The sequence below is a fragment of the Musa acuminata genome, chromosome BXJ1-10, assembly GCF_036884655.1.
Source record: "Musa acuminata AAA Group cultivar baxijiao chromosome BXJ1-10, Cavendish_Baxijiao_AAA, whole genome shotgun sequence".
Taxonomy (NCBI): Eukaryota; Viridiplantae; Streptophyta; class Magnoliopsida; order Zingiberales; family Musaceae; genus Musa; species Musa acuminata.
Window position 1 is genome coordinate 31,922,542 of NC_088336.1, and position 24,257 is coordinate 31,946,798.

Below are 24,257 nucleotides of genomic sequence, written 5' to 3' on the forward strand. Positions count from 1 at the left end.
ATCTTAATAATATTTTTCTAATTATTTAATTATAGGGAGCCATATGCCAACATATGATCCAAATTTATCTTTCTCTTTTTGCTAAAAAAATCATATCAAGAATTTTCTAACTTAGGCAATAAAGGGATGTTGTCAATGCACTATACATATTTTATTGTAGGGGAAAATATCTTAGCTCATTTTCATGGAGTGATTTTTAATTTTCTAAAGTTTAGGTGTTGGATCATTGACTTCAAGACTCACAGGTATCCTCCATTTTTTGGATACTTTAATTATATATGAAAAGAAATTTTTTTTAGAAACAAATCGAGAGAAAATAGATGAAGCTTTTCTTCCACTCATCTATATATTATGGAAATAGATGTCTAGTTAGTTCAAGAATGTCCTATCTCTTATGTTTGTCTATTAGAAGAGGATTGCTTCTTATAAAAATTAATAGATTTATATTTTTTTATTAACGAAAGAAAGAACTTTCTCTCTCTCAAACGCCATACTTCACACCCTAATAACATAATAATGTTTATACATGGCTTATGATAGTATGTCTATAGTGTTGAGTTTTTTTTTTATGCATTTCTCTTCTTTCTAATAGATCTATTTTTATTCCACGTCAGAAATTCATTAACGATGAGTCTAAGTTAATCTAGTTAAAATTAAAATATGTCAAGTCAGATATTAATTCAATCCAAAAACTTAAGATCGTAAGTTATGAACTAAATATATATTTAATTCAACTCTTTTAATCCTTAACCATATGAGACTATCATTTAATCTCGTATATCCGAATATTTTTAACACCTATATATCTTAATCTCGCCTTGCCTTCATTCAATTTCTTTTCTAGTTTCTATTTTCTTTGTTCTATGTGATGGAGCTAATTTTCTTGTTTCTTGATCTCATATCGAGTAGAAGAAAAATCCTCGAAATCAATATATCATCTAATATCATCCTATCTCTCATCTTAATTTTAAAAATTTATTTATAAAAAATATTATATTTTTTTAGCTTTGGGATATGAACTCAATTTTTAAGCTATAAGACTTATCTTAAGTGCAAAATTAATTTGGATCAAAGTATATGTATAGTAATTATCAACTCTCTTCTCAATTTGCTTGTAAGACTTTTTGAAACTAAGAATTTATGAGAAAGTCTCTACTGAGACATCATGGTTGATCAGTATATTATTACACAAAGTGATAAAATATAGTAAAAAATATTCTAATTTTAAAAATTAAGTTATTAATATAAATGGTGGGATGAAAATTCAAAGACTAAGTTAGTTAATTTAAGATGACAATTTTTTTATTTATCTTTTCCTAGAAAATATCCTCTTTTTATGTATTTCTACCCATCCTTTTATGCTTCTCAACCAACACTATATAAACATTAAACAATTATAATTGACATTATCTTTTATCTCTTATGTCATCATCATAAAAAAAACTATAAAAATACATTTGTAAGCTTCTAATATGTTTTGACTGAGATTAAGAGTCATTATAGTGATTTACATTATTTTTTTATAATATTTTTTTAATGAGGTATCCAAAACACTATATAACTACTTGAAAACACTCTATAGTTTCTAAAAATATTATAATTGATATTTTCGTTGATTCTAAAGTATAAAAAAAATTATATTTGTAAGCTTTTTTTTTAATACTTTAGTTGAGATTGGGAGTCATTTGGATGATTTATAATAATTTATATGTTTTTTATATTATTTTAATAACACTTGGAGGGATATCTTTAGAATATTAAAAATAATAGGTGATTAATTGAAAAAAAAAACCATTTAGAAAATAAGAAAAATAATATTTACTAGAAATATTGCCCAAAAGTAATTATAGAATCAATTTTATATCTTCCCCGTAGCATATTTTAATGTGACAGTACGGTTTTTACAGCTGTTTATTTCTGCTTGATGGGAAGCACCCGCGCTTTGCTTTGTTTCTGCCTGTTCGTTCAGATTTCGATTCCTCCGCTGCTGGGAATGCTATTGTCCGGCGGGTTGATGGAGACCCACAGCAGCGACAGGGTGATGGCGACGATGCCGGACCAGACCCAGATGATGGTGGGCGTCCTCCCTCTCCTCCCCATCAGCCCCTTGGCGAAGGGGTACATGTGCACCAGCACCCAGAAGCTGAAGAAGAACCCACCCATCAGCTTGCTCCACTGCGGGATCTCGCTGTACACTGTCCTCGATAACCCGATCGCCATGGCCACCAGGTTGACGATGATGATGGTGAGCGGCGGGATGAAGAGGCTGGTCCACTTGATCACGTACAGGTCGGCGTAGATGTCGTCCTCGTCGTCGTTGGCCGACTTGGAGGTGAGCGTGAAGGAGATCTCGATGCCGGCGATGACCTTCAGCAGGCCCTGGACCACGGCGGCGAGGTGGGCGCTGGTGCCGCCCACCACCCAGAACTGCTCGTTGCGCCACCACTCCTCCAGGCCGATCCCCGACCACTTGACCTCGAGGAGGGACAGGAGGGTGAGGGTGATGCTGATCAGGAGGAGGTAAACAAGGAAGGTGACGTTGAGGGTCTGCACGATGAAGCTGCCGCTGAAGAGGGAGAGCGCCGGGAGGAAGCAGTAGGTGACGAGGAAGATGGAGGTGAAGGGGTAGACGCCGACGTTGAGATAGGCGATGCGTTGCAGGAATTTGAGGCGGGTTGTGGCGAGGAGGGCGTTGTTGCGGGAGAAGAAGATCTCCACGGAGCCGGTGGCCCATCGCAGCACCTGGTGCAGCCGGTCCGTCAGGTTGATGGGCGCCGTCCCACGGAAGGCGTCCCGCTTCGTGATGCAGTACACTGACCGCCACCCCCGGTTGTGCATCCGGTACCCCGTCACCACGTCCTCCGTAACCGACCCGTAGATCCACCCCACCCTCTGCCCCCACTCCGTGTTGTCCTCGTACCTTTTGCCAAGCCCAACCAAATGTTCGATGAAATGTTTCCAAGAAGAGAGGGCAGCTTGTTTAAAAGAAGCGGTGAGATTGTGGAAATGGACTTGGGATTTAGACAAACACGGACCAGCATGAGATAACGGAGACGGCCTCCGCGACTGTGGGCGCGTCGAGGGGCGGGCGGGGCACGAGCAGTGCGCCCGGCGGGCGGCCGTTCTTGATCCCCGGGTGGTCGGCCAGGGGGCGGCCCTGGTACTCGGCCACCGCGATGGAGTTGCCGAACATAGTGGAGTTGCCGAACTTCACGGGCGCGCAGAGGTCCGGGTCCATGTCGAGCGAGGGACCGGAGGGGTCGTCCGCGTCCATGCTGGTCGCCACCCGCGGTGGCGGGGCCGGACGCTTGTTCTGGCCATAGAGACCCAAGTACTCGTTGGCGCGCGGAGGGGGAAATCCGTAGAGCGCGTAGCGGCGGAAAAGGCAGCCGGTGCCGACGTACATGGGTCCCTGGAGCCCGTCGAGGGCTCGCATGTTTCCGTCGAAGAAGACCGTGTTGTGGTTGGCGTAGCGGTCGGAGGGGTCGATGCCCTCGAACCGCTGCGGGAACTGCACGTAGCAGACGCGGTCGCCGCCGCGGTCCATCATGTAGCACATGCCCTCCCGGATGGCCATGCAGTTGTAGATGTAGTGGTCGCAGTCGAAGTTGAGGATGAAGGCCCCATTGGAGAGGATGGCGGAGGCACGCACCAGGGCGTTCATGGCGCCCGCCTTCTTGTTGTGGTCGTACCCGGGGCGCTTCTCCCGGGACACGTACACGAACATGGGGAGGCGGGTGTCGATGCCGGTGAAGTCCAGGTAGGGGTGGTCGCCGGGCGCGCCGTAGAGGGGGTCGTGGTGGGGGGTCTTGATCATCACCTGGACGATCCCGGCATGGTCGCCCTTGGAGTGGTCCGGCGACGGCACCTTCCAGGTGCCCGGCCAGTGGGTAGCGTCCGCCATCCAGGTGGCTGTGACGGCGGGCTTGGTTTCAGCGCCCGAGGATGCCGCGTTCGCCTCGCTGCCGCCGCTCCTCTCGCGGGCGAGCTTGCGTTCGCGGGCGTTGAGGGCGTCGGAGCGGCGGCGGATTGTGTCGGGGAGGCCGTTGATGCGGACCTTGAACTCATCGTACTCGCGTTTGATCCAGCGCCGGTCCTTGACGAAGTCGGGGAGCTTCTTGTTCTTTGTAGGGTCGCGCTTGATGGCGAAGTAGCTGTCCGGGTTGCGGGGCTCGATGTTGTGCTTGCGGCAGAAGGGTACCCAGACGCGGGCGAAGGCGGCGGTCTCGGACATGGCCTCGAACGTGAGCAGGGCGGCGCCATCGTCGGAGATGTAGAGGGAGAGCTTCTCCACGGGGTACTCGGTGGCAAGGATGGAAAGGATGGTGTTCCCAGTGACGAGGGGCGGCTCCTTCTCGGGGTCAGCGGTGGAGATGAAGACGTCGAGGCCCGGGAGGTCGGAGTGGCCGAGAGGGTTTGAGGGGGACGCCGTCTCGAACTTCTCGCGGAGGGCGACGAGGTCGGCCGCGCGGTTGATGGGGTTGAGCTTGGGCAGTTGGTCCAGGATCCAGGAGAAGGCAAACCAGATCTCGCAGACGATGGACAATCCCCACAGCCACGGGGCGTCCGCGTTGGGGTTGCGCACGCGCCATGACAGGAAGAGGGACAAGAACACCAGCCGGAGCACCACCAGGACCCTGCACGCGTGCATGCCGCCATATATATATATATACATACACATATATAAATGCTATAAATATTGTTAGTATTTTTTTAGATATTTTAATCTTCATCACGATCGAAAGTTGCCAAAGTCAATGGCGTATGCGAAGATTATTATATTAAATATTTTAAAGTATATACATTATGTTATTATTTGTAATTTGCGCTGCCTTGTTACCTGTAGGGGCTGAGGATGCCGGGCGGAACCTTCATCTTCCTCGTAAGCGGCTTCCATGGCTTCTCCAAGAAATCCGATATGTTAATGGGTTCGCCATCCTCGTCGAACTCGACCTCGTCCTTCGACGAGAAGGCATTTCCGATCCCGTACGTCCCCTTCGTCTCGAACAGCCACCTGTTGTGATCGAAATCCCCCGTCTGGCTCCTCATCAACATCGACTTCATCACCGACATCCTCCGGTCCAGCTTCCCCGCCCCATGTCCTCCTCCTCTTCCTCCGTCACCCTCCTCCCCTACGCCTCTGCGTCGTCGGCCCGAGCCCTTCGCGGCGCCACCGAAGGGCGACGGGAGGTCGTCGGGCTTGGAGCCAGGGGCGGCGGCTTTGGGTTGGTTGTCCGGGGTTGGGGGCATCATCACGGTGTAATTGATGTAGTCATTGTGTCCCCCGGAGGAGGTGGAGGTGAACTCGCCGGAGACGCCCAGGTCCATGTCGTCGTCGCGGGAGAGGCTGACGACGCGCCCGCTCGACGTGCGCCGCGCGTACTTGATTGGCGTCGACGACATGGTGCCCCTTCCTCCTCTCTCCCTATCGTGGAAGCATCGCTTCCCTCCGCTTCCCCCCTCTCTCTGAGGGGAGCAATCTTTTCGTTTGGGTGGTGCGAGGGAAACGCGAGCAATTCCTCCATTGCTTCACGGCCAAGATGAAATAGCGGGATGACAACCGTTCGTCTATGAGAACGACAGAGTAAAGGCCTTCAAAATACGTAAAATGTTGATGATGATGATCATCCTAAGGTTGGAATGTCACCGTAGTAGTAGTAGTTGTTATGATGTGTTTTTCTTGTGATATGATCCAAATCATCGAAGTAGTTGCATAAGGGGCATAGAAAGCATCATGATAGGAAGAATAAACCCACGCTTACATCAGTCGTACAGGTAGACAACCAGCAAGGATGCTACGACCAAACACCCTAACATAAAAGTGCCCTAATTTAGACCCTCAGAAGCCTTCGTCCTCCCTAGGAAGAGGAACATGGGTGCTGACCATGAACAGGTGCTCGTAGACGAGTCCAGCTAGTCCACCGCCGGCGAGCGGTCCGACCCAGTAGATCCAATGGTCGGTCCAGTTCCAGGCTGCCAACGCCGGGCCGAACGACCTCGCCGGATTCATCGACGCGCCCGAGAACGGCCCGCCGGCGAGGATGTTAGCCCCCACCACAAGCCCCACCAGTAGCGGCCCAAGCCCCGCGATGATGCCCTTCTTCGGATCCACCATGGTGGCATAGACGGAGAAGAGCAGGGAGAAGGTGAGCACTATCTCCATGATCACTCCTTGTAGGGCACCCATCCCAGCAGCCAGAGTGTGCACCGGAGTATCCTGTGCTCATCAACATGTGTTACATGTAGATCAAGAAAACAAGTTTAAAGTCCAAGAAATTAACTTTTGTGCTAATTAGCGTTCATGCCAAATGAATCTTATTCCCCCCTTCTTTAAGATATATAATGTGCCTCAGGTAGCATAGGGCTAATTGTCTAAACCTAATCATGATCCTTGACAGAGCTTATGGCAGATCCATGATGGTTGTTCTCAAAGGTCAAAATGGTGCAGAAAGATAGGGTAAAGAGAGAGAGAGAGAGAGAGAGGAGGTACAATAATGTCATTCATATAAGTGGAAACCGATAAAGTTTCCATGAATTGGGCAAAGTCTTGGATGCACATGAGAACAGTATTTTAGTCACGTCTACTTTTATTTTGAGAACACAAGAGAACCTGTGACAATTTTCTTTTGGTGTTGTAGTATGATCGCCAATAATGAACAGGCTTTGACCAGTTATGTAGAAGCGTACCAGTCCACCAGTGAGGTATTTGAGGAGAAGGCAGGCCAGGGTGGAACCCAGCAGCTGGGCCACCACGTACAGCAGCGACCGGACGACGGTGACGTGCCCCCCCACGGCCAGCCCCAGCGTCACCGCCGGGTTCAGGTGGCCGCCGGAGATGTGGAGTCCCGCCGAGATCATCACCGCCACCACCAGCGCGTGAGCCACCGCCACCGCCGTCAGCCCCATGATGGAGTCCCCGCCCACCATCTTCTCTGTCACATCCATGCATACGCTTCCGTGAGGACCAACACGATCTTAAATAAAAGAAGAAGAAGGCGCTCGCGTTTCCGTACCCGCGGCCATGGCGGCGCCGACCCCAGCGAAGACGAAGAGAAAGGTGAGGACCACCTCGGCTAGCACAGCGCGGATGCAGCCGGGCTCGGCCGCCTCGTGGTGGTTCCCGAGCGCGATCTTGGCCATGTTTGGGACCCGAGACTAGTAGCCTTTCGGTGAGTTCCTACCTTCTCGTTTCCTTTGCCTCTAAGTGCTGCTGCATTATATAGGCACAGGGGGAGAGAGAGAGAGAGTACGTATTAATGATCATTAATTGCAGTTGCAGTAAGTAAGAATAGAGCCAGCAAAGTCTGTCCAGTCCATGCATGCTGGTTTCGGTTTCATTTTCTTTTGGGTTTTAAGTCAAATTATTTCTTAATTAATTATAAGAGGATCCTTTAAAAACTAATATCAAACACTTAAATTTAGAGTTTAATATAGATTAAGTCATTATTAACAACTAAATTATGAGTTCGGAAAATGTCTCCATTCGTTTGTTCAGCAATAGGAAAGGCAGCTACAAGACAATAGTGCTTTCCCTAATACAGAACCAGTATGGGTGTGTATTGTCAGCCTCCTCGTCACTCTCAGCCAATCCCTGGAGACGACGACTTCCGGTGGATGTCATTTTCTGATGGCACGATTGACTGTGCACACTCTGTAGGTGGTGGACTTCGCCTTTTGGCCTTCTTCGACACTCAATCATGTTCTCCGACACTCAGCGGTGGAGCTTTCTGGTCACGGAGATGGCGGTCTGCGCTTCACGACAGCGAAGCCATCATGTGCGAGAGCAATCAGTCGCCTTTAATTATTCCTCGATAGATGACGAAGACAGCTCGATGGAGATGTGGCATCCACGGCTCCCTCATCTGGTTGACTTCTCGTGGATCCGCACGCAACGAGGTTTGAAGTACCGCGTGCTCATGCAAGCTTCGTTTTCTTGGTTTCTCTCCTCCACCGGATTTATATTATTCTATTCTTTGGGCTTTTAATTCAAGAAAACATTTAATTTTTATTTTTAACGTAGACGAAGATTTAATATTCTTTTTAAATGAGAGAAAGCTTATGAGCAAAAAAAGGAAATTGACATCATATACATATAGGGTCAGTTGTCTTAGATCTCTACCGCTCGCTCACGTTGACGACTGTGCAAAGAAGCGGATGGACGGTCCGGATGGAGATAATGGTGGAGGAACAGCTGAGACGGTGATTCGAGACGCAGTCGGAGTCGGGTAGTATTTGGAGAGGATCCCCCAAGCACGTGATGGCCACGTGCATAACTGGAACGGGTAGCGCAGAGAGAGAGAGAGAGAGAGAGAGAGAGAGAGAGATGGCGGATGGCGAGGTCTGTTCCCATGGCCGCTGCCTCCATCCAAATCGCTGTCCTCTGCCCGACTCTCTTATCGTTCCGGTTCTCCCCCAACCCTCCGTTGGGCCTCTGCTCCGCCCCTCATTGTACGTTTCCTCTCGCCCCCTGGGTTGCTCCCCCGGGTAAGCTATGTGTCTTATGTCTTCGTCAACCCTAGCTCTTCAATTCCACCTTTTTCTTGATCTATTGGAGACTTCCGACGTCCTTCCTTTAGCTTCTGGATAGTATATGTCGATTTTCGCATCAAGATTCCTTCGCTAGCGGTGGCTGGCGATAACTCGATCATTCTTTCAATTCCTTCGCTAAATGGTGTGTTTTATTCAACTGATTAGCTTTGGATCACGAAAATAGTCTCTCTACTCACAAGATCCGCAGATGGCAATTTCTTTGAAATAACACATTTTAATCAAATTAGGCATTTCCAGTTGATTTCAGCATTTGATTGATTGGTATTGTGCTTGGTGTCTTTAGGTGCTTTTCGTTGATATATTATTGACTGCGACCATTTCTTTCGCTCCAAGATTGTATCTTTCTTGCACTATACTTACTTTGTTCCTTTATTTAAATGATTGTTTCTTTGAAGCAAGTGATGTTCGATTAAATTATGCATTCTCATTTTCTCCTCCCGTCTTCTAATTTAATTTTTATGGAACCTTAATTAAATAGGAGTTGTAGGACTATTGAAGTCATTGACTAAAATTTATAGGAACAAAACTTATAGGTCATGCATGACAGTAGAACTAATCGTTTATTATTCTTCCAGCTTCAATTTGACATGTTACTGATATGTTTTTTTATACTTCTTCGTGTCTAAGTCCATTAAATGATGTTAACATCTTAGTTCTTGTTTCATATAATAATGTATTGGCTATACATCTGGAGCAGTTGTACGGAACAAGAAATTCTAGATTGATAAGAAGAGTGATTTTTATCAAGGCCAGTTGTTCCAGCAACATGGCACAGGCAAGGACATTATCGAGAAAGAAGAGGCTCTAGACTGGGTGAAATAAGAACAAAACAATTGAAGAATGCTTCATGATGTTTATCGTAAAATGTCCTCTTTATTTATGTTTCACCTTTGTTTGATGATTTGTTTTGGACACAACACACTATCACCTCTGAGTTTGTATATGTAATTGGTGTCAATTCTACAAACTTGATTAGACGAATGGTTTCCTTCGATAATGTGTTACGTGGATTTTACGTCTTCATGATGTCAGTGATGCATTTATTTTGGATATCTTAGCTGAGCTTTGCTGGTTCTTTCTAAAGACTGATCTAATTGGTGTTGCCTTTACAAGATAATTGCTATATTTTTGGATTTTTTGTTTCTTATATTTGAGTATGTGAAGACTTCTCAATTTGAGGAACAAAAAAAGGCAATTTAAAACAGTTTTTTTTGTTCTTGAACAGTTGATTTTGCAACTTCTAGTTACTGGCCTGAAAATTGCCTTCTATGCTACTTTGATTGGGACATGAATACGTGAAATTTAAGCTTTATAGTTATTAGGCAGACCAAGTCATGTAATCAGCTTTATCAAGCTTTTCATCACATTGAATTCATTTATTGTTAGAGCATAACATTCTGTAGATGTTCAACACAAACTCTGCTGAAGGCTAGAGAACTAGCACATCATGATGTCCAGGTTGAATGAAGTCTTGATAGGAATTTTCATGGTTTAGCAGAATTTTCACTCTATGAATCAGTAACATCATGCAACACTTCCTCATTTACCGTGTGCCTGAGAACGGAGGATCATTTTATTTTGCAGGTATTTGTGGACTAGATAGATTTTGCGAAAGAGTCGGAGTCATCAACCGTCTCAGATGAACCTTTTGCCCAACTGGTTTTGTAAAACACCTAAATCACATCTCAGTTTGTACATAGGTTGTTTTGCAAACCATTTTAGTGGAAGCAAGCAACATAAATTTGAAATTGCATTTATTGGTATTTAAGGTAAATATTAAACCGATCTTGTCATTCACAGTTAACCATTTTTATTATACAAGTGCTTGATTATTATTATTTTTACATCGCCTTCGCTATGTTCATATTGGCACGGCAATCTAGCATTTGTCGGATGCCTTCAATCCAGATTCCCTTATCACATTTTTTGCATTCAAATTCGATTAACCTTTCTGGTGTTCTGATCCCAAAGTAAGCCCTCTGATCACTTCCATCTTCCACTTCTCTTCCAGGCCATGCTGGTATGTTGGCGCAAACATCAATTACAAAACCTGCAAGAACAGGAACACAGCTTTATCTACGTGCGATCGGAATTGCAATGTGTAAGTTTTCCTACTAATCTTACATTTCTTCTTTTTCACAAAGGTCCCAGCCATGTGTGTACTTTTTGTTTTGACAACCACCTGCAATTTGTTGCACTTTCTTAGCTAACAAAAATATAGATCATGAAAAATCTTTTAGATTTTCGACAACTTACCTGCCAATTGGAGTTTATGTATACTGAAACTTGCTTCCAATGAAGAATACCTGCCACAGATGGATATCTCAACACGCATTTGTTTATATTACTAATGTGGTGATTGCAGATTCTGCTCTAAATAAGTGATCTTGACAAGTTCAGATCCTTCATAACTATTGTGATTAGTGCAGTGAGGTCAATAGTTTTGGCTGATGAATTCTGTAGTTGAATTCAAAGTTCTACGAAAGAACTACCTTTTCTTGTGCGTTTGACGAGCTCTCCACCTTTGACTACAAAGGTTAAGGCTGATGAGCATCCATCTGATGATTCTTTGTCGTCCCCAGCTGCTGTTGCACCTTGAATCTCCTTGTAAAGCCTTGCCCTCAATGTCGCTGCGCCTCGTAAGGCTGCAGTACAACATGCCACATCTTAGAGCTGGACTACAAGCTGTCATAAGAGCAATGCATGGCTGCTCACATGAACCTACTTCTCTTGCATTTAGATGTTATATGATTCTGATAGCTAGTGTTTTGCCGACTGTGTTCATTTTTCGGATGGCTTGATCTGTTTGTGGATGAACTTTTTTGTTTGGAGACCTGAATGCTTTCTTTTGTATTGATCTGAGATGTTCTTAATGTGTGCAGACTGAGTCAGATTGAAGCCTCCATGAAGAACCAATACCTGTTGCAGCTCCTGCAGTGAGCGCCATGATGTCGCCACTGGTCTGTGCACCAACTGCAGAGTGGACGACCTTCAAGATCTGATCATGGGCGGCGCCCATCGTCTGCGCGATCTCCACGCAGTGCGACGCCACGAGCGCCGCCGCGGAGGCAATGGCCGCAGTGATCTTGTTGCCACAGTTGGTTCTTGACGCATCCGGCGAGAAGACGGCGCTGGCGACGACAGCAGCAACCGCAGCGGCGACCCCGGCGACGGAGGTCGCGGCGTATGCTTGGGCTTTCCGTGTCCGGGCTTCTGTCCTCCTCTTCTCCTTCTGATCCTTCAACCATCCTCCCATCGTCTTCCCCCTCGCCGCACCTCTAAGAAGCTGCACGTACGCGGAACAGAAGCTGGATTACGCCTGCGGAAGATGCATGGTCACAGGTGTGTAGCTCACGTACCTTGAGATCGATGTTGTCTCTCGGAGAGATCGGAGGGCTGACGCCGACTCCTTCGTCGGCAACTGGTAGTTTAAGCTCTACTGCTGGATTCTGCACGGTGAAGATACATCAAGTCGATCTCTAATGCTGGTTCGACCAAGCTCGCCTTACCTCTTCTCTCGCAGCAGACAACGGCGGGTTGCTGTTCTGCCTCTCGACGCCGGTGGAATCCGAAGGCTTCCTGTTCTCGAACAGGGTGATGGCCTTCGAGATCTCCACGGCGGACAGACTCCATGACCGAGCGAGGAACTCCATGGCCTCCGTGGGCGTCTCCGGAGGCCGCAGGGAAACCGGAAGGCAGCTCGCGGGACGCTCTTCCTCGATGTTCTCCAGCCGCATCGACGCACCCTTCGCGTGGTGGTGGTGATGATGATGATGCCGATGAGAGTACGAGCACCACTCCATGCCAGCTCACAAGCTCAAGACTGACGCACACGTATATATACAGATAACCAGAGATCAAAGTGGTGTGGGAGACCTCTCGAGCTCCGCTCGTGCACCGGAAGTGGGTGGTGAATCGAGCCCCATTCCCGATAAAGAGACGCCCAAGAGCGGCGCTCCTCATGATGGCTATGCTTTGGGTGGGCTTCCACGGTTGCATCAAAAGGAGCCACCACCCGCAGCCACACCGACGGTCATTTCATCAAACACCAACCAGAACCAATCTTGCTCCAAATGATTCCATCCAAGCTTGGCGCATCTGATGCTCTACTTGGATCCAAATGTCGAGTGGAATGGGGCGGAGGCACAATTGAAGTATGGTTCACGACAGGTACGCCCATCATTGCAGATTCCTTCTTAACCCCGAGATTGTTTCTGTTCTTGTGAGTTGAATGAAAGAGAAAAGACTGATGATGACCGGGTTTCTCGCAGCTCAGTGGGAAGCCCACTAAGCGTCGTCGGTCCCAACTCATTATGGCGTGCATTTTGATGCCTAACCGAGTAGCCATTGCAACTCTTTCGAGTCCTTCATGGCTCCTAAAACCTACCTACTGCAAGCATGCAATTCTGCTCCGGATGAAGAAGGAAAAGGTACTCTTTTTTCCCCCTTGATTTGATCTACTTTCCTCATTCTTCTTCTTCTTGGTGTCAATCTGAATTGTGGTCGAGAGAATCCCACCTAAGTAAAGTTTCTGCTTTCCATGATCACTTCAGCAATCAGAAAAGCCAACTTTATCGAACAACATAAGTGTATGTAAAGATTTAAGGGGAGAGACGGGAGTTGTCTATGCTAAGACTTGTGGCTAAGACAGCCAATTCTTCTGTATGTATGATCTCCATATGACACAGCTCCTTGGAAGTAGCATTGCGAGCAATGATTGATGTTGAGGTTTTAGTTGGATTTTGGAAGCAGCAGTGGAGCTTTTCTAACACGAGTGACCAACTAATTAGCTACGTGATTTCCTTCTCGAGAGATACATGAGATATCTTACAATCATTCAAAATATTAAAATGGATGTTCAAACCTCACTGTTTACTAGTTTAATTAGTAGTATGCCACCTTATGACCAAACAAGCTCTCTACCAATTTTATTTCCAAACTTAATTTATTTCTTATTAATAGAAGATTATGATATTGGTAAATATAAAATGATAATTTTATATTTTTTTATATGTTTTAATTTTTTAATTAATTTATGATTGGAGGCATATGATTTAAGTAAGAAAAATCTTTTTCTCACAACCTATATAAATAGACATTATCTTAATGAATGAAATCATGGAATTAGTGCCTTCTTATTTCAGTCAAACCTCAGTCTCTCTTCCTCTACCCTGCTAATCTATTGACGACTGCTATTCCTTTTTCTCGCCTATTCTGGTGTTGCTTTACAACTCTTTTTGTTTTCAGATTCTAGCATTGCAAAGATGAAGACGCTCACACCAATCTCTTAGCACAATTTGCTTTGCAATAGATTATCTTCACTTTGTTGATCTAATCAACCTCCTCTAGTGATCGATCAGTTTCTCCAACAATCTTTCATCATTGTACAATTCTACTTGCTAGGCGTTCGCTCTGCTTCTACCTACTACTCACCATCTTAATCGGTATCCTCCCCTTTTTGTTAATCACCAAACTCACTAGTACCTCGGATTCACGATCAACCTCTTGGCAATAGTTCATCGCCTACCACCATCTTCTCGACTATGGAGAAAGGAAGAGATCGCTCTCTTTTATACACTTATTAAATATTTTCTTAGCATGTCTTTCTCCACTTCTTAGATATGATGTACTTCGTCAGATTAGACTCTCCCCTGTACACTTATTAAATATAATCTTTTTCAAAAGGTCTCTACTATATATGCATCAAAACCAAATCATTGGTTGGTTTTGATTTTTCTAATTGAATCACAATAATTTCTTAGCATGTCTTTCTCCGTTACATCTGACGTTTTAATTATTATTTCCTCATGAAACAATAGTTTATCTCGACCTATAACACTTATATGTATTAATGTAGTAACTCTAATCCCCTTCAAGCTCTCGAAAGGTGATAACTATGTATCTTGATGATCATAATTCACTAATCTCCTCTTTGGATATAATCTATTTGGCTATATCGATAACTCTCTTAGTTGTTCACCATAAAAGATTCAAATATCAAGAGAACTCATTCTAACGATAAATCTTGCTCACAAGTTATGGCTACGACAAAAGCATCTTATTTTAAAAGTCATTCAACCTTCAATAGTTGGCTCTATAGCACCACTAATTTCTTCGAATAGCACTACGTTAAAACATAGTCCAAGATACAAACCACTCTAATCAATCGCTCTCATACTCGCATGCTAAGTCTTTTATCTATTCTAATGAAAACAACACAAGAGGGAAGTAATATTGCTGATTATATGTAAAATCTAAAAGTTATTATAGATGATTTGACCTTAATATGTTATCATCTAAGTGATGAAAAATTCATTGTTCATACTCTCAATAACCTAGGAGATAAATATAAGAAATTGACGATAATAATTTGAGTACATGATTTACCAATATCATTTGAAGAACTATATGACAAGTTGATTAATCATAAAATGTATCTAAAATGAGAAGAGAAGAACACGAGGCTAACTATCACAACTCAATTAAATAAAAAAATTCAAAGAAAAAAAGAACTTCAATAAAGAACCAAATAAGATACATCCTAGACACATGGGTAATGCACAAAGTTATCATCTTTCATTCCGTTATCAACTCTTTAACCATCATGACAACTTCAACCCAAACAACTCAGGAAATAACTTTAACTATGACTATAAATAGTTTTGGCGTCCCAACAATAATAATCAGCAAAAACTCATATGCCAACTTTATGACAAAATTAGACATACACCAAAAGTCTATCAATCTTGACCCAAGGCTACTCCTACACCCAACTGGCCCTAGCCTCAAGCAAACATCATGATTACTCTGGTTACTTATCCAAGTAATTAGATTATTGACCATAGTATTTTTTATCATATCACTTCTAATTTATAAAATTTTTCTATCCACATTGACTATGGAAGCAATGAAGACATCATCATTGATAATATGAAATGATAACTTTACATTCCTCGTAATGTTCTAATCCTTAGTCAGATTTGAGGATCAAATTCTGATTTAAATACATGATTTACGTATATGATTGAAGAAAAATTTTAACTATAAATAGTTTTGACATCCCAATAATAATAATCAGTAAAAACTGATATGCCAACTTTATGATAAAATTAGACATACACCAAAAGTCTAACAATCTTGATCCAAGTCTACTCCTACCATCCGATTCAGATTACTTAAAGAGACTAAAGACTACTTTTATTTTTATGTTTAATGAGTGTGCCATGGCCATGTAATTTAATTTTGGTCTTTCAACTAAACTTTTGTTTCTCTCATATGGCATGAAGATAAGAAAAATATTTTTTCTTATATTTTCTGCCTTCATAAATCCCCAAATGAACAACAAGATTTAGTTCTAGCCATCACCCCACGTCAAATAGTGTATTTAAGGATTTTTTTTTCTCTTCAATAAATGAAATTAATATTGTGCATGAATTGACTAATTATTGTTAATATAATTAGAGAGGTCAGTGGAAGGACTACATGTCTATACATAGGATATTAATATTTAGATGGATATATAAGGGTAAATTTTGAGTTTTTAATATATATATATATATATATACTGTGTGTGTGCGTGGACTTGTTGATGGTGTAGATCAAATCAAGATAGTAGCACTGATCTGCAGGGTACACGTGGAGTAAGGATGCTGCCCCCATACAACAAGGTTGATACCCCAACGCTCCCAGCTGCCATCATTCCGACCGCCATGATTGCATCTGGGCCCACGCATCACGGCCGAACGAAGGGATGTGATCATTCCAGGTGTGGGGCGACGAGCGGAGCCCACCAGGAGCCATCTGATACGATCCGATCCGACGGCTGGAAGGCGCCTTATCATGGCTGCAGTGCCACTCTTAAAGCGGCGACCCCGCTCCGTCTCCTGTTCGCTTCTTCGTCCTCGTTGCATCAAATGGCTTTGACTCTGTGTTGGGTTCTCTTTCGGTGGCTGAAGAAGACTTCGTATCGTTGTGAAGCCTGTTCTTGAAATCATCATATTCACAGGGTAGCATATCACTAGGTATGGTATCAGGGTGCACTAATAACGTACAAGATGACTCATAATAGATGATAGAATTCAACGTTTGACAAACATGGTATGCACGAGAAATGTGAATTGAATTCTAAGTCTGAAATTTATGACAATTCGTGTGTGGTTGAAAGCTCGATTGTAAGACGGTATGACAGGTTCGATCTCTCCCTTTACGGATAGTTCATCTCGAAAAACTCATGCAATTGACTTCAACATCCGACATGAACATTTCAACATCCGACATGAACGTATGATTCTTAACGAGAAGGGGGTGCATCAGTTAGCTTATGATCACTCTAAGAACTGAAGGAAGAGTGTATCACTGCACCATCCCTTGTCTCACGGTGACCTTGGCAGGGACATCAGTCATTGTTCATGAGTGCAAGTCCATGTTCACAGGACTCCACCTGCAGGACACTCAGCTCTCAGTCAGATACACTCTCCACTGAAGTGAGTCAAGTCTTTAATCTTCCTAGTATTAATCTTGTGGGACTCTCTATGATCTATTCAATGGGAGTTCGATGAAGGTGCAGTTAGCCTTGGATGCTCAAAGTTTGCAAGAGGTACATCAAAATGATGCATTTCTTGTGGGATTGATTGCAGTGCTTTAAATGTTCACCAAAAAAAGAAACATCATTTCTAAGGAGGATGCCTGATTTCAGGGGCAGAAAGCCTAACCATGAGGGATCATAAACACACCAGCACTAACATTGCCAATACTTTATGCAATATAAATGATGGTTGGACACTATCATGAGCATTAAAAGGATAAGCAACAAATGCAGATCCCCAAACAGCACAGCTTCTCAAATAAAGCTGGCCATGGTGCAGACTTCACCATGCATGTCTAGTACTGAGAAGCAAAAAAGCCTGCATGGAAGGATCAGCACAATTGAGGGAACAGCAACAGAGAGTTTAGTCATCAGGCTTTGCCAGGTGAACAGTCACACACCAATTCACCTGCCAAAGCCATTTCTGTAAGAAGAATGAGGTGTTCCTAGTTAGACACAGGTACATCTGCACCATCTCATGCACTATGCTCATGCTGGGAGCAAGTCAAAACTAGAGAGTGGCTTATGAAAGGTGTGACCTCAGTATGACCACAGAAGAGCAAAAATAGAACACCAGCATCACAGCCTAATTCTCCATCTGAACCCCATCAACTGTTCAGAAACAACCAATTAAAGGAATAGGACATGTACGATTTTTCGTCGACAACGATCTTTGTGGTTTACTCCTAGTTCCTAAAGAGAGAGGCCCTTTCAAACTTGGCTAATTTTGGGTGGCTTCCATTGTTAGTATTCGGATGAGAGATAAGGACACACGAACAAAATTTTCAAACGGGAAACTAAAATTAAAACAGATCTAAACAGCAAGCCAGATGTTTAGGCATACAGTAATAACAAGACAGAAACACCAAATACATACACGATCATAAGTCGTTTACGTCTCTAGGGAATCTTAGCTAACAGTCTTAGCAGCAAACAGGAAATATAACAGTTACCGGGCAAACTTGTTAATGTTTTCTTCTCAAGGAGGGCCTACAGACATCTGATTCACATCTGCTTTCATAAAAGGGTCAGCAATGGCCCCTAGTTACGGTTCCTGCATTTCTCCATGGCCCTTGGAGCTGCAAGATAATAGATCACATTTGGTTAATACATATTTAACTTTGCTTTTGATGATGCCATAACAAAGGCGCAATTTCAATGGTACAATTAAGTAGAAGCATTTGCAGATAAAAAGTCAAACATAAAGGTCGTGGAACTTCACCACCTAGTATATTTAACCATGAAGATGGCAAATCAAGAACAAAATCCATGCTTTAAGCAGTGGTCAGAATAAAGGTACTATCCAATGACTACACAACAAAATATACCATAGAGCTAAAAGGTTCAAGATGTGACCATATTATAAGAGGCTGTTTTATATTAGAACAGAAAACTAATAGCTCCTGAACAAGTGGTGAAAGCTTAATCATAATACATCAAACCATAATGTTAAATCAATTACCATATGTATCTACCTATCATAGATGAGATGTAAAGTAACAAATATATCTAAACAATTTGTGTAAAAGAGACCCACTAGCCCATAACTATAGTTTACTTTGTGACAATAGCCAGCAGACCCCATTATCTGGGAATCAAGTTTAATAAATATCAAAGCTTTATGGCTCCATTAATTAATATTTCACGAAAGTTAAGTAACCAGAAATATAGAAGCACATTAAGACCCCATGGTAAAGTATGTTGAAGATCAGATATACAATAGTTCGTCAATTTTGCCTACTCATACTTACCAAGTCCAATAGCATCTGAACCCTTCATTATCCTCAGCCTTCTGCAAGAGTCTGTGAACATCCTGAAATTTCAATTTGAATACAATCAGTCATTTGTCAAGCAACAAAAGCAATATCAAAATGGCACACACACACACACAGAGGGGGAGAGAGAGAGAGAGAGAGAGAGAGAGAGAGAGAGAGAGAGAGAGGCAAAATTTGTGGTTATCTGTACTTATTTTGTGTGGTATAACTCAAATTGTCAGTAGTAGTCAATGGCAAAATTTGTGGAAAAATGGAAACGGGCAATTATCTGTGCAAGCTGTACTACATGTTTACAGTCTTTATTCTTTTGACTCTAACCATTAAGTTCACAACAAGGAAGTTTGTACTTACTCCCAGGGCACATCCCCAACAAGCATCCAGTCACCATCTCTGTCTTCATAAGTGAGCACATATTCAGATCCACTCAGAAAATCCATCAGCCTGCTCTCAGATAATCCATCTCGTCCTGGTATTCCATGAGAACCACACTGCCCTGTAGTAGCACAAATTACAAAAAGCAAGTAAACTCCTCCCCATACCAACACAATCTCAGATTTCAAAAATGTTCAATTCCAGGACAACTAAAGACATGAACAAGAATTATTCTTCAGTTTTACAAAGTAAAGCATGGTTGTCCCCAGATAAGTCAATCAAAAGGTCAGAAATCTTTAAGGAACTAAAAAATTCATTTGACGTGAAGATACTATCATAACATCATGAATACAGCTGAATTTTGTTTCTAAAACAAAAAGGAATCACAAGAACAGTACCTTTGAATTGGAACTACCAAAATCCCATTTCAAAACCATCCACTGACATGGATTTCACCTACCAGTGGTGGGGTCCAATCACCTATTCAGAATATGAACAGTTGGGACCATGCTCTAATCCACACAAGGATTAGAGAGATTCGCAACCACATGGAAAACAATCAAAGTAGGATCGTGCGACTCAGATATTGCTTCAAATTATTGCTTAGGAAAAGAGAACAGTAACATATGACCCTTAACACGTTCCAGAAATATGCCATGAAGAAAGACCTACATACAAGGCTATAATGGCCTATCTAATTTCAGTTTTTGTATGAAAAAGCAAAAAGAAAAGAAAAAAAAATGCAAAACATAATGGAGCCTTAGGCAAAGAATATATTTCCCTTTATGTAAATGTAACCAATGCAAGATATCAGTTCTAAAGAAATGTATAAAAAGCAAGGAATCTACAAAAAAAAGAAAAGTGACTTTATAGTTGTAAGAAAATAAGCAAATAGGTGACTTTATGCCGACTAGGAATGCAACAAAACGTATACCAAACATGGAGCCTATAAAAGAGTAAGAAAACAATTAGGATGAACTGATTACAAAAACATGAATGTTTCCTGAATTATTATTACAAACACAATGGAGAAAAGTAAGAGCTCACCAATGGTGAAGCCACTAAACATCTTCTCAAGTGCCAAGGAGAACTCCTTATAATTGCTGTATGTCTTCAGGTCAACTTTCCTAAGGTACGGTGCTCCATCCATGCTGACCTTGACATAAAGACAACCTAGACCTTGTTTCCCATTGGCATCTTCTTTGTTCTTTGAAGGATTTGTAGCCATAGTGTTTTTACGGTAGCTGCGGATCGGTGGCCAACCAACCACCTGTGCCCTGATACAGCTTACACCCATCATTAGATGTGCTAATCAGATCTAAACAGAACTACACTTTTTATGATCTTGTTACCAATTTGAAAATTTTATCCAAAAAAAATCAGGTCTGCCTTTCCAAGCATAAAGAGGCAACATAAAAAAAAAAATTCATAGAGCAATTGAAATTGAAATGAATTTTTTATTTTCTACCAGGGAATTTATAGCTCAGGGAAAATCTTATACTGTTTAGTGCATCATTCAAGATCATCACAAACAGGGAACTGGTAGTAAGACATCCAACAGCTGAATGAATGACATAAGAAAAATACGAAAAAGAGGGAAACAAAATTCCTTCACACACTAAAGCTTTAATGAAGAGAATATTGGCAGCATCAAGTAATAATCTGAAAAGGCCAGAAAAAGGGAAAAAAATTCTTGAAATTAGGAATTGCATTAGATTCGTGAACCATAGAGCTCTTACCCATAGGCAAACACAGCCTGTAATCGAAGTATGTAAGAAAGCTCTTCAACCACAAGCCAAAAGTAAAGACCTAATTTTCCCAGTAATCCTATGATATCATTCATTTCTTTTGACCAATCATAAGAAAAATCCTATGATATCATTCATTTCTTTTGACCAATCATAAGAAAAATTCAACTCATATTTTCCCTAGGAAAAAAAAATCATCATCTTAGCACAAAAAGTCACACACTCCTTAAGAAAAGCATTTCCACCAAATAGGCCAGAGAAAACGAAAAAAAAATTTCACAAATTTCAGCTGAAAATCTCAACTTTCTGTCAATCGGAAGAGCTCCGACTTCAGTTGGAGACACTTACTTGGCAGCAGGCGCAACGCCACGGTCATTACCAGCGGAATCTCCAACCTGCCCGGTGTCCTTCGGTTCATGCCCAACCGCCTTCCCCACCGCATCGTTGCCCGCATTCCCGTGCCCCCCGCCGCCCCTCTCCCCTCTCGGCGAGAATAAGGCGCCACCTTTCCCGGCCTCCACTTCGGATCCACCCCCTCCAGCAGCGAGGCCCCACTTTCCGGCCCCGTCGATGGTGTCAGAGAACCCCCTCTTGGCGCCGGAGACGAAGATCTTCGGGAGGAGACCGAGGGTGAGGGCCACCTTGTCCTTCCGGTCGGAGGAATCGGACCCGGGGAGGCCCAGCCTCAGCTCCGTGTCCTTCAAGTTGAGCGCTCCATCCTCGGCTCCTCCGCCGCCCACGACGGCGGCGGCGGGTGAGTGGAGCTCCGAGAGGCCTATGTAGTCATGCTCGAGAGGCGGTGACATCTACGTCCTCGAACAGCACCAGCAACCATTAAAAGTGGTGAGCTTGAGAGAGAGAGAGAGAGAGAGAGGACAGAAGAAAGAGAGGCGAAGAAGAGAGAGCGAGCGTGTGTGAGTAAGCGAAGAAGAAAGAATATTCCAAGTGGTGAGAAGGAAATATAGACGAAAGAAGCAGAAGGAGAAGACGAGAAATTCTACTTTTGTTGGGGTTCGATAGAGGGAGATAACTTTGTTGCCTTCAAATATTTTATTTCATTTATACCCATATCATAAATAAAGTAATTGGATATATAATATCCGTAAGTGTAGCATTAACAACGGAAAGAAAAATAAAAGGAAAATATAACAACACTTAATTCGCTAATCATGGAAATTGCATATCATTTTGAGAATATTACTACAAGTAATATTAATTTAAGATGGACAAGGTATAGGAATGAAGTTAAGAAAAGAGACAGGCTAAGGGAGCATCAGTCTTATCATCTCATCAATTAATCAACATCTATTCCTATATTCTTTATAATGTAGACATAAATTAATTACATGGATTCTCCACTTCATTTAACTACATGCACTTGTCCTGAAACAGGTATAGTAAATTATTTATCTTGCTAGTGTGGTAGAATCTCTTTCTGCTACCTGGTAGACTGCAATTGTTTGATACATAAAATATATGAGTAATATGAGCATCAGATGCACCACTTAATTTCTATTTCTGAAGCAGTAGAGCACCAAGTACAAGAAATACTAACTGATTGGTGCAAAAGAAAATGTTATACACATATTTGTAAGACTGTTTGTTTGCCTGATTTCAAGATTCATAAATTTGAAGTACAAATAAATCTCCTTTTTTTTTTTTCCTTTTTTATGTTCAAGCTTCACTGGAAACAGTCCTGTAAGTTGTTTGACATGGTGAAGCAAATTGAGAGCCAATAGGGAAATAGAACACTCTACAAAAATACATACTTTTCATGCTTGTAACATATGCTGATCAATAGGAAGGAAATGTACAAGCAACATTCCCAACTTTCATAATCCTTACAGAACCTTTTGTTTAAATCTTTTAAGATATACCTTTTTTTTTTCGCCAGTTTAAGACAGATTTATGTAGCTGAAAGAAGAAAAGAAAAGATGGTGGCATGCAGCAGCTTTCAAAACTATATTTCACAATATTGGAATAGTACCCAAAATTAGACAAAGAAGCCAAAAGGCAATTTGTTTTTTTGTGTAACACCAAAGCATGCTGATTCCCTGCAACTAATGACATAAAGATTGATGTCCCATCCATACATGAATGACATGGAATCTTCCTTTATTTTTCTATCATCTTTTCTACTAAACTTTTGACATTAGAATTAATAGAATTAAAAAAAGGAAAGGGTTAAGTAAAAAAGAGGACTGTCTTTTCCAAGAGAATTTTGTGAACTAAGATGAACTTTTTGTTCCAGATGCTCCAGTCAAAATGTGGCAAATGTCAATGAAAAACTTGCTTAATTAAGAGTTGGCTAACTGTACATCCCAGACTAGAATGTGACAGTGTGACCCATCAATAGCTTGTCTAGTTTCTGTGTTTGTCTCTCCATCACAATATCAATTCAAACATGTCAGTTACTCCAAACAGTTCCCCAGTAGAGGAATCCTTTGATCTATTGCATACTGCTATAATTAGTGTTAAGATATAATGATGCAATGCCATTAGGCCCAATCTTTCTAAATTAGGGGTATTATTTTATGATAAGTGTCACAAAAAGCAGCTTTACACCCAACATGACCTCGATTAAAGTATAAGAATGTCGCCTACTCCTAGTAAATATATCCAATCAACCTGCTAATCTTGTTCTGTGTTGATAAAGTAACTCCCAATTGTACTGGAAAATTGTTCTAGTGGTGCTTAATATTGATTGTAGTGCTATGATATTGTCTGAATAGGTCCCAATTGATGCCTAAGAATGAAATGCTACATCAACAACCAAAACTTCTTGTGGTGCTTGGATCTTCCAGTAGATCACAATCCTTAAACAACTATATTTGCATGTTTATGGGAAGCACTGGAAAGAAAAAGTATAGAATGAGAAACAAGACATATTGCTAGTAGATAAGGCTAAATTATTTGGCAAGCTGCTTTTTCCTCTCTTTTTTTGCCAGAAAGAAAAGGTAGGTTTAGTAGCAAACAAGAAACAAGATGGCTTCAAGTACAAGGTTGGACATTAGTATTGCAACAGCTATGAAATAGTTTAGCCAATTGACAACATTAAACTTCCATGACATGTTTTAGCCTAAGCAATTAACAAAATAAAAAAAATGTCAGCCTTAATTGTGATGTTAATATCATGCTAATAATTGTATAAGGAAAAAAAGGCTCCCGACATATTAATAATTATATATTTCTCCAAAATGTTTAAACATCTTTTCTCTAAAAAAACTA

General features: G+C 42.2%; 4 protein-coding genes and 1 long non-coding RNA gene across 7 annotated transcripts; 1 reads left to right on the forward strand and 4 right to left on the reverse strand.

Moving 5' to 3' along the window:
* Positions 1-1,841: 1,841 nt before the first annotated feature.
* On the reverse strand, positions 1,842-5,557 carry LOC135596226 (cellulose synthase-like protein D5). Its single transcript, XM_065088233.1, has 3 exons — positions 4,841-5,557; positions 3,036-4,637; positions 1,842-2,920 (listed from the first exon to the last, which is right to left on the reverse strand). The coding sequence occupies exons 1-3, from the start codon at positions 5,401-5,403 to the stop codon at positions 1,966-1,968; spliced, it is 3,120 nt and encodes a 1,039-aa protein (XP_064944305.1). The 5' UTR covers positions 5,404-5,557; the 3' UTR covers positions 1,842-1,965.
* Positions 5,558-5,688: 131 nt separating this feature from the next.
* On the reverse strand, positions 5,689-7,202 carry LOC135596228 (probable aquaporin TIP4-3). The gene is made up of 3 exons (XM_065088235.1): positions 7,014-7,202; positions 6,688-6,932; positions 5,689-6,217 (listed from the first exon to the last, which is right to left on the reverse strand). Exons 1-3 carry the CDS (start codon positions 7,138-7,140, stop codon positions 5,840-5,842), a joined length of 750 nt encoding a protein of 249 aa, XP_064944307.1. The 5' UTR covers positions 7,141-7,202; the 3' UTR covers positions 5,689-5,839.
* Positions 7,203-7,599: 397 nt separating this feature from the next.
* On the forward strand, positions 7,600-13,251 carry LOC135596229 (uncharacterized). 3 transcript variants are annotated; one of them, XR_010480870.1, is made up of 5 exons: positions 7,600-7,896; positions 10,135-10,319; positions 10,562-10,651; positions 11,433-12,720; positions 12,822-13,251. It is a non-coding gene; the product is annotated as an uncharacterized LOC135596229 (long non-coding RNA). The 3 variants fall into 3 exon arrangements; XR_010480868.1 differs by lacking the exon at positions 7,600-7,896 and adding an exon at positions 7,946-8,484; XR_010480869.1 differs by lacking the exon at positions 7,600-7,896 and adding an exon at positions 7,946-8,448.
* LOC135596227 (VAN3-binding protein-like) lies at positions 10,290-12,353 on the reverse strand. Its single transcript, XM_065088234.1, has 7 exons — positions 12,060-12,353; positions 11,910-11,999; positions 11,470-11,836; positions 11,043-11,195; positions 10,807-10,856; positions 10,675-10,732; positions 10,290-10,600 (listed from the first exon to the last, which is right to left on the reverse strand). The coding sequence occupies exons 1-7, from the start codon at positions 12,351-12,353 to the stop codon at positions 10,392-10,394; spliced, it is 1,221 nt and encodes a 406-aa protein (XP_064944306.1). The 3' UTR covers positions 10,290-10,391.
* A 4,698-nt stretch (positions 13,252-17,949) lies between the features above and the next one.
* LOC135596230 (auxin-responsive protein IAA17-like) lies at positions 17,950-21,991 on the reverse strand. Its single transcript, XM_065088236.1, has 5 exons — positions 21,378-21,991; positions 20,329-20,558; positions 19,261-19,402; positions 18,886-18,947; positions 17,950-18,213 (listed from the first exon to the last, which is right to left on the reverse strand). Exons 1-5 carry the CDS (start codon positions 21,833-21,835, stop codon positions 18,176-18,178), a joined length of 930 nt encoding a protein of 309 aa, XP_064944308.1. The 5' UTR covers positions 21,836-21,991; the 3' UTR covers positions 17,950-18,175.
* Between the last annotated feature and the right edge of the window lie 2,266 nt (positions 21,992-24,257).

Bases quoted from the DNA above. Each gene is read 5' to 3' on its own strand.
- LOC135596230 (XM_065088236.1), bottom strand. From the start codon at position 21,835: ATGTCACCGCCTCTCGAGCATGACTACATAGGCCTCTCGGAGCTCCAC. The intron at 19,403-20,328 runs GTGAGCTCTTAC...GTGCTACTACAG, and splicing joins GTTTAGTGGCTTCACCATTG to GGCAGTGTGGTTCTCATGGA. The intron at 18,948-19,260 runs GTAAGTACAAAC...TTGAAATTTCAG, and splicing joins GTTGGGGATGTGCCCTGGGA to GATGTTCACAGACTCTTGCA.
- LOC135596226 (XM_065088233.1), bottom strand. From the start codon at position 5,403: ATGTCGTCGACGCCAATCAAGTACGCGCGGCGCACGTCGAGCGGGCGC. The intron at 4,638-4,840 runs GTAACAAGGCAG...GCACGCGTGCAG, and splicing joins GGCATCCTCAGCCCCTACAG to GGTCCTGGTGGTGCTCCGGC. The intron at 2,921-3,035 runs GTCCGTGTTTGT...GCTTGGCAAAAG, and splicing joins GTCTCCGTTATCTCATGCTG to GTACGAGGACAACACGGAGT.
- LOC135596228 (XM_065088235.1), bottom strand. From the start codon at position 7,140: ATGGCCAAGATCGCGCTCGGGAACCACCACGAGGCGGCCGAGCCCGGC. The intron at 6,933-7,013 runs GTACGGAAACGC...TGGATGTGACAG, and splicing joins CGGCGCCGCCATGGCCGCGG to AGAAGATGGTGGGCGGGGAC. The intron at 6,218-6,687 runs GTACGCTTCTAC...TGATGAGCACAG, and splicing joins AATACCTCACTGGTGGACTG to GATACTCCGGTGCACACTCT.
- LOC135596227 (XM_065088234.1), bottom strand. From the start codon at position 12,353: ATGGAGTGGTGCTCGTACTCTCATCGGCATCATCATCATCACCACCAC. The intron at 11,837-11,909 runs GTACGTGAGCTA...GCGTACGTGCAG, and splicing joins GAGACAACATCGATCTCAAG to CTTCTTAGAGGTGCGGCGAG. The intron at 10,857-11,042 runs GTAGTTCTTTCG...CATCTGTGGCAG, and splicing joins CGTCAAACGCACAAGAAAAG to GTATTCTTCATTGGAAGCAA.